The 18,071-nt window shown below is 31.9% G+C and overlaps 3 protein-coding genes across 6 annotated transcripts; 2 read left to right on the top strand and 1 right to left on the bottom strand.

Annotated features, from left to right (window-relative positions):
- Positions 1-1,024: 1,024 nt before the first annotated feature.
- On the top strand, positions 1,025-4,758 carry LOC141683447 (elongation factor 1-alpha-like). Of its 2 annotated transcripts, XR_012560298.1 has the most exons (4): positions 1,025-1,559; positions 1,709-2,566; positions 2,646-3,196; positions 4,639-4,758. XR_012560298.1 is itself a non-coding variant. In XM_074488178.1 (3 exons), exons 1-3 carry the CDS (start codon positions 1,326-1,328, stop codon positions 3,069-3,071), a joined length of 1,518 nt encoding a protein of 505 aa, XP_074344279.1. In that variant the 5' UTR covers positions 1,025-1,325; the 3' UTR covers positions 3,072-4,119. The 2 variants fall into 2 exon arrangements, 1 of the variants encoding a protein (XP_074344279.1); XM_074488178.1 differs by lacking the exon at positions 4,639-4,758 and having other exon boundaries at positions 2,646-4,119.
- An 8-nt stretch (positions 4,759-4,766) lies between these two features.
- On the top strand, positions 4,767-7,111 carry LOC141683449 (tubulin beta-9 chain). Its single transcript, XM_074488179.1, has 3 exons — positions 4,767-5,290; positions 5,849-6,118; positions 6,196-7,111. The coding sequence occupies exons 1-3, from the start codon at positions 4,897-4,899 to the stop codon at positions 6,888-6,890; spliced, it is 1,359 nt and encodes a 452-aa protein (XP_074344280.1). The 5' UTR covers positions 4,767-4,896; the 3' UTR covers positions 6,891-7,111.
- A 23-nt stretch (positions 7,112-7,134) lies between these two features.
- On the bottom strand, positions 7,135-11,423 carry LOC141683450 (serine racemase). Of its 3 annotated transcripts, none has more exons than XM_074488180.1 (7): positions 11,295-11,423; positions 9,921-10,114; positions 9,657-9,743; positions 9,339-9,569; positions 8,689-8,762; positions 8,412-8,598; positions 7,135-7,666 (listed from the first exon to the last, which is right to left on the bottom strand). In XM_074488180.1, exons 2-7 carry the CDS (start codon positions 10,094-10,096, stop codon positions 7,423-7,425), a joined length of 999 nt encoding a protein of 332 aa, XP_074344281.1. In that variant the 5' UTR covers positions 10,097-10,114; positions 11,295-11,423; the 3' UTR covers positions 7,135-7,422. The 3 variants fall into 3 exon arrangements, with proteins under 3 accessions (XP_074344281.1, XP_074344282.1, XP_074344283.1); XM_074488181.1 differs by having other exon boundaries at positions 9,921-10,104; positions 11,295-11,419; XM_074488182.1 differs by lacking the exon at positions 11,295-11,423 and having other exon boundaries at positions 9,921-11,255.
- Positions 11,424-18,071: the final 6,648 nt, after the last annotated feature.

Genomic DNA, 18,071 nt, shown 5'->3' with positions numbered 1-18,071 from the left:
TATCCGTTAAACTTATCTTATTATTAAAAAATAAATAAATAGTGGTATATATTCGCTAAACTCCTAAATTCTTAAATTATGGTTTATTTATCCTACTAAACTACGATCACATGTTATCCTATTATTATTATTATAAATTTATAATTACTATATATTTATATAAATATTTTAAAACTATAATATGACGAGATAAATAAAAAAATTAAATAATAACAAAAACAATACATCATACAGGATTTAAGCTAGTATCAAAAACGAAACATATGCATACATTAATAACTTCAAATAAAAATTATTAGCTTTTCTAAATGGGCCTCCTAGGCCTTGTAATGGGCCTCTTAATTTTGCTGAGTAGCACATTTTTTTCTTTCTATATATCTATCTATACTATTATATTAAAAATGAAACATTAAAAATTTGGTCGTTGTTCCTTGATCACTCAATCTTGAGCCGTCAAATTAAATTAATGAGTACTGTTAAATATAATATTAAATATTATTATTCAAATAATATAAGATCGATATCTAGAATTAACATATTGTTACAATTACAATTTACAATATATAATAATAAAATGACCGAGTTATATACTAGTTTATCCATAGTAAACGTATTTGCAAATCTCCTTTCTGCATTATTGACATGCATGTTGAAAAAATATTTTTTTTTAAAAAATAAATAAAATATTTGAAAATTAATAAAACACAAAATATAAATATATTTAAAAAAAACACAGATAAAAATACGTTTTTAGTGATAAAAGGGACCTATATTAATATTATGAAATTTTGGGGCCTTTCCCCTAAATTATAATTTTATGGGCCATTGCCCTAATATTGAGCTGTCTTCATAATATAGGTGAATTTTTCTTTTTTTTTTCCTTATTCATACGTGGGTTTATTTGGATTGAATTTGTAAGCGATTTTGTTTATTCAAAGCAAGTTTTCTATCGTTTATATTACGTGATTATGTTGTGTTATATCAATTTTACCAATAAAAACACTCCAATTTGGAACACTCCAATTTGGTGCTTAATATGTACTAGACAAACCCTAATATGATAATTGATTGATTCCAGGTTTTTTGTTGATATGACGACTGCTGCATCTAACTCTGACGATCAACCTTTTACTATGAAGGAGAAAAAGGTTATGTTAAAATTGTAGTTATTGGCTGGAAAATCAACCATTATTCGCCATTTGATCAACCAGCTTTGTGGTACTGGTATAGATCATAGTGAAGGATCGGAGAATGAGGCTGCTGAGGCGAACAAGAAGACGTTTAAGTATTCTTGGGTGCTTAACAAGCTCAATGCTGATATTGCCATGTGGCAGTTTGAAACCTCGAGGTGTTACTGCACGATTATTGATGCTCCTGGACATCGCGACTTTGTTAAGAACATGATTGTTGCTACATCTCAGGCTGATTTTGCTGTTCTCGTAATTGACTCCACTGTTGGTGGTTTTGAAGCTGGTATTTCTAAGGGAGGTCAGACTCGTGAACATGCTTTGCTTGCTTATGCCCTTGGTGTCAAGCAAATGATTTGTTGTTGTAACAAGGTGAATCTGAACTCCGTTTTTATATTATTGATCTTCATACAGTTTAACCTCGATGAAGTAATAATCAATAAAGTATACGTTAAAATAATATTTTTTCTTCGTCTCAAGTACCGTATTACTGTAACATAATGTAATGTTGTCTTCTATAGATGGATGCCACCACCCTTTTATATTCCGAGGCAAGGTATGATGAGATTAAGAAGGAAGTCTCTTCATGTTTGATGGAGGTTGGGTATGACCCTAATGAAATTCCTTTTGTCCCCATTTATGGACTTGAGGGTGACAATGTTATTGAGAGTTCCACAAGACTGTCTTGGTACCGGGGGCCAACTCTTTATCAAGCCCTCGAGTTGTTAATTGAGCTTAAATGTCCCTCAGACGAACTCAATTGTCATCCACTTCAGGAAGTATACAAGACTAGATCTGTGAGAACTGTGCCAGTAGGAGGAGTTAAGACTCGTGTTCGAAAGCCTGGAATGGTTGTAACTTTTGGCTCATCTAGTCTGGAAACAAGAGTTAAGTCTAACAATCCACTTTTTGATACGGAGGAAAAGGTTCACATCAATATTATAGTTATTGGCCATGTCAACTCTGGGAAATCAACCACAACTGGTCACTTGGTCCACCGGCTTGGTCGTATTAGCAATCACTATCTTCAAAGATTGAAGAATGAGGCTACCGAGGGGAACAAGAAGTCATCCAAGTATGCGTGGATGCTTGATAAGATCAAGGCTGAGCATGAACGCGGTTTTACCATTGATATTTCCTTATGGAAGTTTGAAACATTGAAGTACTACTGCACAGTCTTTGATGCCCCTGGACATCGCCACTTAATCACAAATATGATTATTGGTACTGGTACATTTCAGGTGGATTGTGCTATCCTCGTAATTGACTCCATTAGTGGTGTTTTTGAATTTGGTATTTCCGAGGAAGGTCAGACTCTTGGATATGCTTTGCTTGCTCATACCCTTGGTGTCAAGGAAATGATATGTTGTTGTAACAAGGTGAAAGCTAATTCTGTTGTTAATATAATTTCTTATCTTATTTCGGGTTTTGATTAATATGGTATGCTTACTCCTGTAGATGGATGCCACCACCCCAAATTACTCCAAGGCTAGGTATCTTAAAATTAGGAAGGCAGTCTCTTCCTACTTGAAGAAGGTTGGGTATGAAGCTGGCAGAATTCCTTTTATTCCTATTTCTGCACTCGAGGGTGACTACATGATTCAGCGGTCTGCAAGACTGTCTTGGTACAAGGGTCCTACTCTTTATGAAGCTCTTGACCATATCGACGAGCCTAAAAGACCTGTGGACACACACCGTGGTCTTCCACTTCAGGATCTGTATAAGATCCAAAATATTGGAACTGTGCCAGAGGAACGAGTTGAGAATAGTACTTTAAACTCTGGAATGGTTTTCACATGTGGCCTTTCTGGTCCTGCAACTGAAGTCAAGTCTCTCGAGATGGATCTCGATTCTCTTCTTGAGGCAGGGATGACGCTGCTTTAATTACTAAGAATGCTGATATCAAGGACTGTGCATTTGTGGCCTCCAAATCTGAGGATGATCCTGTCAAGGAGCGAATATTAGTTTATGTTATATCTCTCGTGTTCTTAAATTTTAAATATTTCCTGGTATGTTAGCCAACTGACAGTTTTTGTTATTATCATTTCTTTGATGCTTCTTATTATATGGATATTACTGGTATTTGGATATATTGACATGAAGAACTGCTATCATAACATATTAAGAGGTCTTTGTCTCTTCCTCCGTGTGTGTCAATTTGTAGTAGAGTATAAGGGAGACCTCCATAAAATTGTCATATATTGTTATTGCGGCTAAAAATGACTGGGGAACTAATACTTTCCTGCTTTGATCTGTCAAACTGGCGCTGTTGGTTGCATCTGCAACCTGTGTAAACTGTATATCGAGTAGAAAATGTACGTTTTGCAGTGTCTGCTGGGATTAGTTCATGTCTGGAAGCAACCCCTGTTCTCTAAAGCTTGTGAATTTGCATTTAGAGAAGGAGTGTCCTGGTCACTTTATGAAGCCCTAATTTCGTATTAGGGCTGTTTTGTACCTATTACTTCTAGTCTTGAGGGACATTGTTGGTGATTTCAGAACACGAGTTAGTTTGATTATACAGTAGATTGATCTGCAAGTCTCGCAGGGTCACAGTTTTACTAATAAAAGGATGTGATTATACGGTAGATTGATCTGCAAGTCTCGCAGGGTCACAGTCTGTAGTTAGAGTATAGAATGTATCCCTTCTTTGAAGCAATCTTGAGTTCATTATAAGGAGTGAAAAGCAAGTTTAGTTCATTTCATCATAGTATAGTATGATTGCATTGCATTGCACTTTGCAGAAGGTACAATACATTTTTCAGAGAATAATTACTTTTGCATTATAGCTAGACCTAGCAACGTTACGTGGCGTGTACAAACGTTCCGTTTACTTTCGTGTTTTCGTGTACTAAACTAGCTGACTTGCAACCCCTAGGTCATAAGAACCCGACCCCGACCCGGATTTGCATTCGTGTACCAATTTGGTGACACTAACCCGAAACTAATATATTCGTGTTTACCCGGTTTAATACACTAAAGTACACGAATTATATACGAAAAATATTAATTGTTAAAAAATGTAACAGATAATTAAATGGTGAAATGTTCACTCACGTAGTCAAGGAACAATAATATATATTTTAGTATTTATAATTATAAATATGTTATTTAGATTAGGTAAAATCCACATTTGGTATTTAGTATATATATGTATATTATATATTTTTAAAAATTTAATTATTTATTTATTCCGTGTACTTTCGTTCCGTGTCGAGTACCTATATTGGAAACTCAAACTCAGCACTACTTGTATTCGTGTTTTTTCGTGTTCGTGTACCAAATATTCGAACTCAAACACTAATTATTCGTGTCGTTTCGTACCGTGTTCACGTCTGTCAGTATTGCCAGATCTAATTATAGCCATCTTCGTCCACACAGAAGGACTGGCCTCAAGTTGAAGTTACATAAACATCTTCGATATGTCTTTATGATTTTTTTTGAAAACTCGCAGGCTTGATTCCAACAAAGGGTTGGGGCGGTGGTTGAGTTTTTGCCTCTTTAGCGGAGGTCGAGGAAAAATTCAATGATTTTTTTTTACATATTTTAGTTCCGAATCTTGAAATTTCACGTGCAAACGCTGGTTGAGTGAACTTTACGACCACTAACACCGTAAGAGGACCACGAGTCCACCACCTACAAAGCTCATTTTCTACTCAATCTCGCATCATATATTCATCCCTGTACATTCACAGACATTTTATTTTTAAAAATGAGAGAGATACTACACATCCAAGGAGGCCAATGTGGGAACCAAATCGGAGCCAAGTTCTGGGAAGTGGTCTGTGCTGAGCACGGTATCGACTCAACTGGCCGATACAATGGTGACTCTGAGCTGCAACTTGAGCGCATCAATGTTTACTACAATGAAGCTAGCTGTGGTCGTTTTGTTCCTCGTGCAGTTCTCATGGACCTTGAACCTGGTACTATGGATAGTGTTCGCTCTGGGCCTTATGGTCAGATTTTTCGACCTGATAACTTTGTGTTCGGGCAGTCTGGAGCTGGGAATAACTGGGCCAAAGGACATTATACTGAAGGAGCTGAGCTCATTGATTCTGTTCTTGATGTCGTTCGTAAGGAAGCTGAGAATTGTGATTGCCTCCAAGGTATTTATTTTTTTAGTGTTGTTTCTTATGCTGTACTGAATACTAGTTATGACTTGTTAGAAAGCAGGGATTCTTCGGTCACCCAACGAATCCCCGTATCCTCACGCACCCCCGTATCGGATACTCGGATTCTCGGGAACACTCCGATGTTCAATATTCTTAAAAATTCTCAACTAAAATTCATAATTTTTTTAATATTTATGCTACATATATAAGTAATTTTAGTTTAAATTCTTGTTTTATATACGCTTATATCATGTATTTGATACAATTTGAATAAAACTATTAGTTTTGTTAATAGATTTCATCATTTATAACATCAAATATATATTTATAATAAATATATGTGCCGTATCCCCCGCACCCGAATCCTCGTATTATTTTATTTACCGAATTCATGCATCCCCGCATCCCCGCACCCGTATCCTTGCTTTATAAGCAGTGACAGAACTATAATTTCAAAAATTCTTAAGAAATCATTAACTATTTGGCTGAGCATCGATATTTTTTGTAGTTGAATTTATCGTAACTGAACTGTGTTTATTGTTAAATTTATAGGGTTTCAGGTTTGTCATTCGCTGGGAGGAGGGACGGGGTCAGGAATGGGGACCTTGCTGATATCGAAGATAAGGGAGGAGTATCCAGATCGGATGATGATGACTTTCTCTGTTTTTCCATCGCCTAAGGTGTCTGATACGGTGGTGGAGCCTTATAATGCCACATTGTCTGTGCATCAGCTCGTCGAGAATGCTGATGAGTGTATGGTCTTGGATAATGAAGCTCTGTATGATATCTGTTTTCGGACTCTCAAGCTAACCACTCCCAGTTGTAAGTCACTCTGTATGATAAGTTGCATATTTTAAACATGTTGATGTGGTTTTAATAGACTGGTTTTTTTGGCATAGTTGGAGACTTGAATCACTTGATTTCTGCCACCATGAGTGGTGTCACTTGCTGCCTGCGTTTTCCTGGTCAGCTTAACTCTGATCTGCGGAAGCTTGCTGTTAACCTGATTCCATTCCCTAGACTACACTTCTTCATGGTTGGCTTTGCACCCCTTACATCTCGAGGCTCACAGCAGTACCGTGCCCTTACTGTTCCTGAACTTACTCAGCAAATGTGGGATTCAAAGAACATGATGTGTGCTGCAGATCCTAGACATGGTCGATATCTTACTGCTTCTGCCATGTTCCGTGGCAAAATGAGCACCAAGGAAGTTGATGAGCAAATGATCAATGTGCAGAACAAGAACTCATCGTACTTTGTTGAATGGATCCCCAACAATGTGAAGTCAACTGTCTGTGACATTCCTCCTGTAGGTTTGAAGATGGCCTCAACGTTTATCGGAAATTCAACATCAATTCAGGAGATGTTTAGGAGGGTCAGTGAGCAATTCACAGCTATGTTCCGCAGGAAAGCTTTCCTGCATTGGTACACTGGAGAGGGGATGGATGAAATGGAGTTCACTGAAGCAGAGAGCAACATGAATGACCTAGTATCAGAATACCAACAATATCAAGATGCAACTGCTGATGAAGAAGGTGATTACGAGGAAGATGAAGACGAAGAAGATGAAAAGGCTTATGAAGACGAGGCTTAAAGCTTAGTCAAGTAGATATTTGGTTTTGAGTGTCTGTTTCAGCTGCTTGAAGTTGAAACTTTGTGTTTTTCACAAAGATATTTCTGAGTTTTGATGCTGAGTGCTTACAGGGTAATTGTTTGTTGTCTCAGTTTTAATCCTTGCCAGTCACTTGTGTTTGTTTCACTGGTTACAATCCTGTAAACTTGCATAAGGAGGGATTCTAAAATGGTTTTGAAATTTCTCTATCAATCATAACAATGACTAACAGCACAACAGTTCAGATTTATATATGTTTTCCAATTTGATAACAATGAGTATCCAACTTCCAATTGCATAAACTTTAATGACAACACAAACTTTCCGAGGAGCTCGTATTCTTGTCATAAGACGAAATGGAATACTCGTTCAAACACGTGAACGTAAACAGATAGCTAAATGACAACTATTTTGCCAAGTAAGAAGGGAAAATATCGTGAAGAGGTTTGCTTCAATCATTTAAGAGAAAGACAGAGGCCTCTTTCTGTAGGAACTGAAGCTTCTTCTCGACTTATCAACAGAGAGAATCCCAGAGAGCACCCAGATCAAGATTTCCTCCTGAAAGGACAATTCCAATATGGTGGCAGTCCTTCCAAGCAGGATTGCCTCTAAAACTATCGGATAGAACTGCTGCAAGACCTATGGCTCCGCTAGGCTCTACTGCAACCTTGAGAATTTCATAACAGAGTCGCATGGCTTTTATTATTTCCTTATCCTCCACAACTATGACGTCATCAACAAAATCTCGGACGATAGGCCTGCATGTCAAATCACATCATCAGTAACCTGAAGAAAAATTTGCAATAGTGGAAACTTAAGATGATCTTGAAAAATTTTTTTGTTGCAAGCACGACCTTAACAGAGGTCAGTAAAAGAACAAATAGGAACGTCAAGAATAAAACCTAAAACTAAAGCAGTACATAAGTTCAATGTTACTGCAATTCCCTACATGGCGACATTATCTCTTCCACGAGAATGGTTCAACAACACCATGCTTAGGATAACTTTTATTCATTGTTTAGGAAGAAAGTACATGAACAATAATGATTCATTCGAAACATTAAATGCCCAAAAAACAAGGAGTATGCAGTAGACTTGTGCACTTGCTGCATGCCTAAAATTAAAATTTAAGATATGTACACTGGATAAAAGCTACTCAAACTATCAGTTGACTCAACCTAGCTTTCTCACATCTTATTTCAGATTGTGTTCCCTTTACTTATTACGTTACTTGACAAGTACAAATAGAGTTATTGAGGGTTTATTTTTCAAAAGGAAAAAACTATCTCTTTCGAACTTAAAGCGTTAGATGCCCCCTAGCAGCATACTTATTACATATGTTTATAGGTTTGCATATGATTTAGACTTGGACATTGAATCCAGTGTAAATCAGTAACAAATAGGAAGGGTTAGTCAAACTCAAATAGTTGAATCTGGTAGGAAGCAATTATACATAGGAAGAGTTAGTCAAAACTCAGTTAGTAATATCAGGATAACATATACCAGGTAAGATCCCCAAGAGAAGCTCGAAGACCGTCAGCTATGGTGTTCGTTTCAGACAAAGTTATAATTCTACCAGCTGCTTTGGATTGAGCTGCATCATTTGCTCCCCTGGGTTCAGCCGCGAAAATCCGAATATTTGGATTAATGGACTTGGCAGCTAATGCCACTCCTGATATCAAACCACCACCTAGTTTTACATGTAAAACATTAAAAAATGAATAAAGATTTCAAAACATCATCCTTCATTCCTTCCTAAACCACTTCAAAAGTGACATACCACTTATTGGGACTATTATAGTGTCAACTAGTGGCGCTTGCTTGAGAAGCTCCAATGATATGGTACCCTGGCCACTGCAAAACCACCAAAGATGTCTCAGAGTGCATTGTGCAATATGCACAAACATGATCATCGTATTGTCAATAATATGTAAAACTCTACAAACATAACCACTTAGGCGTATTCTTGATTAACTTTACGTGTTGGGGGTTAGAATAGACAGGTAAGGAGGACTTTCGTGAGGTACTGAATGGACAAGTAAAAGACTGTAATTAAAGTTGTACCAACTGTTTTATTACTATTTACTACAGAATCAAGAAGAATTCCTGTGTACAGAATAATTTCTGGTTTGCATTTCTTGCGAATATGAGACCAGGATAAAGTGCAATCATGTCAAGTGCATAAAAACGAACTTTCAGATGCATGTCATGGCTTGTTGTTCACAATGTCCTACTACTATAAAAAGAGAAAGAGAGGCTTTAGTAGGTTGTAATAACCCTTATAAAGTTGTGCAATGCCGCCTCTTATTAAATGAACATGCCATATTGTCTCAGAAATCCAATCATATTATAAGACAAACAGAATTATCAGACTATATTGTTTCATATTATCTGTTTAGCTTACAAATGATGTACATCTCACCACAGTACCATATAATCCACTTGTCATTATATGGGTGAAGCAGCACTGCACCAGTCTCCTGCAATACCCTACTTGCAGTCTCTTCTCTAGACTGCATGGTGGCCTCACTCCATATAATCTGACCACCATAGCGATTAACATTCTCAACCTTGCAACTTGGAGCATTCTTTGGTATAACTATATAAGCTGGGATGCCACGTAATTTTGCAGCCAAAGAAAGCGCGGCAGCATGATTTCCACTATTTCGAAGATAAGATCAGGGAATGCTTAGATAATAATTAAGTTAGAATAATTAACTTAAAAATCAACTTAGCTCTACAACCAACCTACTATGGGTTACGACCCCTTTAGCTGCCTGATCATTATCAAGTGAAAGGATGGCATTTGAGGCACCTCTGAATTTAAAAGCTCCACTGTTAAGCAATAGATGATAAATAATGATTACTTGGTCAAATCCATTTCATTTTAGAGAAATATAAGATTGATGAAATTATTACGTAACATATTCGGGGAACAGATTATTATTGTTCATCAATTTATATCCTGTCTTTAGTTGATAATCCAAGAGTAAAATGTCAAGATCTTCTTACCCTTTCTGAAAACACTCACATTTAAAGTAAAGTTTTCTTCCAGCAATACAATTCAGAGTTTCTGATGTTAGGACTGGAGTTGTGTGTATAAATGGGCTGATGCGTGCTTGTGCTTCTCTAATTGCGGATATGTCAACTCCATAAATTTCACCATATCTTTCGGTGTTCACTTCCATCTCGGATGCTGCAATAGACTGTTTTAAGTTTCAAAACTCAAAGCAGATCATACTTCATAAGCCATAACAGGGAAAAAAGTTCAGGAATATCCATATCATAAGGCCTAGATGCTTACTTCTACTCTGAACTTAAAAAAGTGGGGATCAGTCTGTCAAAAAACACTATGCCTAATTAACTAACCATCAAATACTAGTTCTATGATTGGTTTGAAGGAATGATATTTTCAATCAAACAAATAAGTACCTTCTCGTAAATATATATACACAATTCTATCCTTTCCTTCATTCCATTCCTACAAACTTCAACTACTTAAAACCCAAACAATTTTGGCATATATAATCATTCATACTTGCTATGTACCCGTATTCTTCGCAGACCTTATCATCGAAAATTTGTGCTCCATTATCTTTTCCACTCCTCTTTATGTTGGTTCTATAATTAATAATTCTAAAAACATTCCTATGTCCTACCTAGTTCCCTTCTAACCAAACGGACCATAACGATGGGCAGATACGGAAGAATTTACGGGTTCATTTGCTTCCTTTGGCAACAACAAGTATTAAAAAAATCACAAAGCTAGCAACTTTAATTCCATTTTAAAACTTGTTAATGCCTAATTTAAGCTAAATGATGTATTAAAGGTATCACAAAGCTAGCTACTTTAAACACAAATTCAAGCATAATAATCCATCAAAGAATCATAAAGATAGCAACTTTACTTACAATTTCAAGCTAAATAATGCATCAAAGAATCATAAAGCTAGAAATTTTAATTACAATTTCAAAACTTTTTTATGCCTAATTCAAGCTAAATAATGTACTATTAAAGAATCATAAAGCTAGCAACTTTAATTACAATTTCAAAACTTTTTAATACCTAATTCAAGCTAAATAATGTACTATTAAAGAATCATAAAGCTAGCAACTTTAATTACAATTTCAAAACTTTTTAATGCCTAATTCAAGATAAATTAAATAATGTATTAAAGAATCATAAAGCTAGCAACTTTGAATACAATTTCATAACTTGTTGACTTGGGGTTCTCAAGAATCACATAAATTAACTATTTCAACCACAAAGTCATATCAAGTTTGTAATTATCAAGATTAAGTTAATATGACTTAATGGCAATGGCATAGATATATAAATAATAAAAAGCTGATATATTTGACGAGGCCTAAAATAATAAGACTTACAGCAAACTAGAAGAAGAAGAAGAAGAAGAGAAGAAGAAACAGCTCTTTTTTGTCAATTCTTTAAGTTTAAGCTGTCCATCTCACTGAAAGTGAAAAGTGAAAAATACACAAAATGACTCTTTTTCTTTGTTATTTTTGTTTTAGGAAAATCACGGAGTAGTAAGTATTCTCCTTGTTTAGCTAATAAGAAAGCTAGAAGTAATATATTTTTGATTAAAATAAAAATATGTCGATAATTTGTAATATGTAAATTAGTATCTGTAATACAAAATTATAATAAACAAAAAATGAATCTATAATATAAAAATATATTCATATAGATTATATATATATATTATAAATCAATATATCTATATCTATCTATATATATATATAAAATTGCGGTGCATTTTGAACCATAATGTTAAAATGTCAAATCGCAAACCGATTGCGGTTTGTCAAAAATTCAAACCGCAATCGCACCACAAAAAATAATAAACCGGATTTCGCGGTGCGGACGGTTTGTGCGGTTTATGCAGTTTGATGAATTTTTGCAGAAGTACATTTTCTTTCTAAAAGCTTTTGCAAAAATTTCATTTTCTAAAACATATTTGCAAAGTTACCTTACGTCCTTGCTTAACCTTGCAAGCATATTTGCAACTAAAATAAATCACAATTTCAAATTTAAATTAGTAATTAAAATACTTTTTGGTTCCAGATACGTTGTTTAACAAGTTGAACAAGTTGCACTTTAAAGAATTGGTAATTTTGAAGATTACTCTTTACAAAATTAACTTTTCACTATTCTTTCTAAAAAAATTAGATTAAGCCCATTAAGTAGAGGCTGCTTGATCCATTAGACCAGAATATGCAAGAAAACAGCCCATCACAAAAGCAGATAAAATCCACCAAGGGCTGTTGAAAAGCATCAAGCCCGCGAACCTCAAAATAAATATTTCCAGCCCATCCATAAGATAACCCCTAAAAACCCAGCCCAACCAAACAACACGGACCCCACATGATAAATTTGAAATTCTAATTTATAAAAATTTTAAATCAGAATTATATTCATATGTTCGACAAAAGTGTATAAATCTCGATGTTTGATACCGACAAAGAATTTACAGTCATATAATTTGGGTGTACACTGTACAAATATCGATACTCATCTATATTATATTATAGTATAATAACTCGAATAGAATATAATATGATATGCCCTTTTTTGGTTGGTTTGGTTATCCTCATTTATGATTGTCAGATTTTTTTAACCAAGTGATCAGGACCGTTAGATTTAAATACTAAAAAATTATACACTACTAAAACTCTCAGTTTCGAACCCCGCCAATAACAAATATTTATATTATTATTTATACATTACTAAAATTCCCAAGTTCGAACTCCGCCAACAACAAATATTTATATTATTATATATACACTACCCAATATTCAGATTCGAATCCCGTCAACAACAAATATTTATATTTATTATTTATATATATAAAATAAGGTGTTGTTAGGCCAGTATATTTAGGGTTTGGTTACAATTTTTAACCTTCGTGTGCATATACTTTTCCTAATTGACTAGTACTCCCTCTGTCTCTAAAAAAATTTCTTATTTGTGTTGCACATGTTTGTCAATGCACACTTTTAATTGTTAATATCTTTAATTTTGTATTAGTATTAAATACAAAATTTTCATGATATTAAAGTAGTCATAAATACTAATTCAACGACATCACTCATGACTATATTTGATCTTATAAATTAGACGTAAATTAATAGTTAATCACTTATCATTAATAGTGTCAGGAGTCAAAATAGGAAACGTATATCGGGACCGAGGGAGTACCGAAGAGGGCGGGGAACTACTTTTCTTATCTTTCATTTCTTTACTAATTATAATTTAATACTACTAATGCAAATACATTGTCAAATTAAACAAGAATTTAATCAGGTTTTTTCTTCTTATAAGTTAAACTTCTTCCCTAAAATTCTTGATAAGATCTAGATACGCATTCATCCAATACAAGCCAACAATTAAGAGATCAAATTAATCACAAATGTGATACTAACTAATTAAACTTTATTGACCATTTTCTTGATGGAGACATAATTGGACTTTTAACTCCACCAAATTAACTACTTAATTACCGTTTCTTGGTTTGTTTACCGTCATAATCACATGAGTTAACAATGAAAGATGTTAAACAATAATTAAATAAACAATGTTCAACCTCAGACGTTAGCAAGAAAATTACCAAAATTATATAAAAGCAATTACAGAGCTGAACATCTCACTACAATACATATATGGCATTTAATTATTATGCCCGTTGTTGGAAGTTAGTTTTTTGACACAAAAATATTTTTTAAATCAAATTAGAGTTTTGATTAAATAAATTTTTAAATGTTAATCTTTTTTAATTAATTTTTTGAAATAGTTTTTTATCCCAAAAAGTTAATTTTGAAAAAAGTATTAGGAGGAGCTTTTTCAATACAAAAAACTAATTAAAACATTTATTTATCAAATAGTTGTATTCGAAACAGTTAAATTCAATCCGTTAATCAAAAAAAATAACTCAATCAGCTAATAAAAATAAATGTTTTAAGGGTGAAACAAAAATACCAATAATTTGGGGATAAATACCAAAATACTAATAGGCGGGAGCTGTCCAAAATACTCAATGAATAGACATTCTAGACATGTGTATTCACTTTTTTAAAAAAGACAAAAGTTTCACAACCACAATTGGTTCGGGGCTGCTGGTAAACCAACAAGGGATCTACAGTGATTCATTGCGGAAGTCACTTGGACTTCCGCAATGATTCATTGCGGAAGCCACGTGTACTTCCGCAATGATTCATTACGGAAACTATTTCCTTCTTTAATTATTTTAAAATAAAATAAATATATCATCCTTGTATTATATTAAAATTTTGGTGTCGATATTAAATAATTCAACTATAATAAAATTAAGTATTTCATAAATTAAGTAAAAATATGTATCACTGAATAATAAAATTATAATTCAAATATAATAATCCTCATTTCATATTTATTACTATTAGATTATTTAGAGAAACGTTTATCCGAAAAGGTTTTGATTCGTAAACTCCTGAAACCACGAGTTTATGAATCAAAAATCATGACGGGTACACGTTTCTTAAACTAATATATAATAGTAATAATTAAATGAGTAATATTTAATAAAAATTATTAACATTGTATTATTTTATGAAATATATTTTTACTAAATTTATAAAATATTTTTCGAAAGATATAAATGTGAACATAAGAAGCTCACTTTATAAATATTTAATTTATTATATTTGATATATATTTATATTCATATTTATATTTCAAATTTAAATGTACAAAATTTTTTATTTCGAAAAATATGATAGAATTTACACTCAAAGTACTTCATTCGTGGTTATGATGTGTTAAAATATTTTGATACATAATTGTATATTATTTTCTTTTAACCGAACTTTATACCATAAATAAATTATTCTAAAATTAATATTATATTTGTTATTTTTTTTTATTTTTTTAGTGTACTTATTTTACCAAAATAGAAGGTCAAATCAACAATATTTATGTTCAAAAATTTTTAAAAAATGATATCAAAAATTTATATAAAATCAACAAAGGATATCAAATTTATAATAAATTTAAAAAAAAATTATAATTTTTTCTTGGACAAAAAAAATTTATTTAAAAAAAAAAATCATCGCGGAAGTATATGCTTCCGCAATGATTCAAGGGTAAAAAACCAAAATACCCACATGCGGAAAAACTGTCCATAATACCGGCTGAGTACGTATTTGTATCATGCGTATCCCTTTTTAAAAAAATTTTGTAAAGGATACGCATGACATGCGTATCCACTGCTACACTGAATACACATGTCAGACATGCGTATCATTTACAAAATTTTTTAAAAAAGGAATACGCATGATACAAATGCGTATTTAGCGGGTAAAAAAGACAGTCCGCGCATCTGGACATTGTGGGTACTTGAAGGTGAAAAGTGGTATATTTTGGACATTTTTTCATGATTCATTACGAAATGAGAGAATTTTTTTTTTTAATTTGTGCGTCGCTGGCACGTTGGTTGTTTGGAAAATTGAATACTCCTTCCGCAATGATTCATTGCGGAAGCAATAAATACAACTTCACCTAACTTCTTGCGTATTGAATCATTGCGGAAGGAGCATTAAATGCATTCTTACCAAACTCCTTTTTCGAATTTTCAAATATAAATTACTTAAAAAATTTATAAAAAAATGAAAATAATATAAATTTGGTCAAAAAAATTACACTGCTTATTTTCAAAAAATATAATTTGTACATTTTTTTCTGGAATTTTTTGAAAATATTTTTTTTATTTTTCCTTTTTTCATCACCTACTATAATTTTCATATTTAAATTACTTCAAAAAATCATAAAAAAATAAAATTAATATAAATTTAGTCAAAAAATTACAATATTTTTTTCTCAAAATTTTTTTTTCCTACATTTTTTTTCTGAATTTTTCTAAAAATATTTGTATTTTTCCTTTTTTTATCACTTAATTCGAATTTTCAAATTTAATTACTTTAAAAAATCATAAAAAAATGAAAATAATATAAATTTACTTGTGAAAGGAGAATAATAAGAAATTTCGTCTGTCTTAATCGCTTGAAATTGTGTCGGTTATATCTAATTTTGAGTTTTAATCGAATAAAAACTGTTAACTAAATAAAATAAAATTTATCAATTTTCGGACATTCCGCGATGATTCATTACGGAAGGGTTGGTTGGTTTGAAATAAATCTCAACCAATCATGGTTGGGGAAGGGGACCCATTTTAAAAATAACAAAGGATATGCGTTACGATGCGTATTCATTTTTGTATTTTAGTGAATACACAATCTTGAAATGCGTATATAATATTTTTTGTAAAAATATTTATATAATATTTTTTGTAAAAATAAAAAATATTAAAGGATAATTAAATTGAATATAGTAACTATGTATTATTGAAATTAATGATACATATAATTTTTTTATTATACTTTTGTCGGATTCAAATTTGGATATTTAAAATATTAAAATTTAAAATATTGTTCATATTGAATATAACGATTCTCATGTATTGATTTTAAAATTTAATAATACCATCACATATTAATACTAAATTATTAAAATCGAAAGATATTAAAAATGTGACATGACTACTCATATTTTAATACTTACACCATAAATTCTTTATTTTATAACTAAAATTTTAGTGTACAAATGTAATATTTCTTAATTTTTAGAATAATAATAATAATAGGATATTGAAAAAAAGATTAAAATTTGATTAAGATTAGAATTTAAAATTTAAATTAGACCAATGAGCCATAATTTGTAGGTTAAGATATAGAGTTTTGTATCGTTATAAATACATCATATTACTAAAATTAATATTGAAAGTGTTTGGTTTTTACAAAAAAGGTAATAAAGAAGTTGAGTGTAATTAGATATTAAATTAGATAAAAATTTATAAAATTTGTAGTTATATATTAGATATTTGATTTATTTTTTAATAAAATTATATTTGTTTAAGTTTTATTTTGAAAGGTGTTAGCATACTTTTTAAGAAGGTGCTAACCAACTAAACAAACGAAACTATAATAATATACTTTTTAAATCACACAGCTAACTGTCGGGTCTGATATTAGCGTAGGTTATTTTTAACTGCAAATTGCAAGACTTGATTGGTCAAATTTCACTTGTTATTTTCCACCAATGAACTTTTTAGTAGTAGGATGTTACATTTTGTTAAACATTATGACATTAGTATTATAAATTTACAAATAAACGAATATTATTAATTTACAAAATCGAATTATAAACTTAAATTGTTAGAATGGTTCTCTATTTTTCTACTCCCTCCATTTTATTTTAATTAGTATAAATCTCGTGTGATGCACGGGTTTCCATTAATATTTTAAATTTTTATTTATCAGGTTATATTATATTTTTAAAATATTTATATAAATATATAATGATTATAAATTTATAATAAAAATAATAGAATAACATGTGGTCGTAATTTAATAGAATAAATAAATTATTTATAGTAGTTTAACAATTTAGTAGTTTAGCAGATATGTAACACTATTATTTATATCTTTTAATAATATGATAAGTTGTATTCGTAGTTTAGGAGGATAAATATACTATATTTAGTAGTAGTTTAATAATTTAGTAGTTTATTAAATATATAACACTATTTATCTATTTTTGTAATAATCAAAATTAGAGAATTATCGTTGAACCAAATTATATGTATTCCGGCTATTATAATATAATATAGATTGCTTTTAACTTTTATCTTCTATATTGGGATGTTAAAAGTATTAAATATGATAATATTTGCCACGATTTTTCTTTGACACGTTAATTTTTAAAAAAAACCCGGTTATTTAATATGTAATCATATTTAGATTTAAGATGGATTTAGATCTGATTCATGTACCCGATTTATTCAGTTCATCAATTTTTGATATCGATATTAATTACTAGCTGTTTGGTAAATCGATACGAAATGTGTCGTACAATCAAGAAATGTGTTGCATAACGTAATTAGAGGGTAAAAAACCAAAATACCCACCATTTGGGGGCCTGGTGCCCAAATTACGATTTGACGGGACGGAGTGCCCAAATTAGCTGTTGAATACGCATGTGCAACATGCGAATTTTGTTTTTTAAAAATTTATAAAGGATACGCATGTCTGACATGCGTATTCGGTTTTTTGTTT

Source organism: Apium graveolens, chromosome 9 (genome assembly GCF_009905375.1).
Source record: "Apium graveolens cultivar Ventura chromosome 9, ASM990537v1, whole genome shotgun sequence".
NCBI lineage: Eukaryota > Viridiplantae > Streptophyta > Magnoliopsida > Apiales > Apiaceae > Apium > Apium graveolens.
This window is presented reverse-complemented; position numbering and strand designations above follow the sequence as displayed.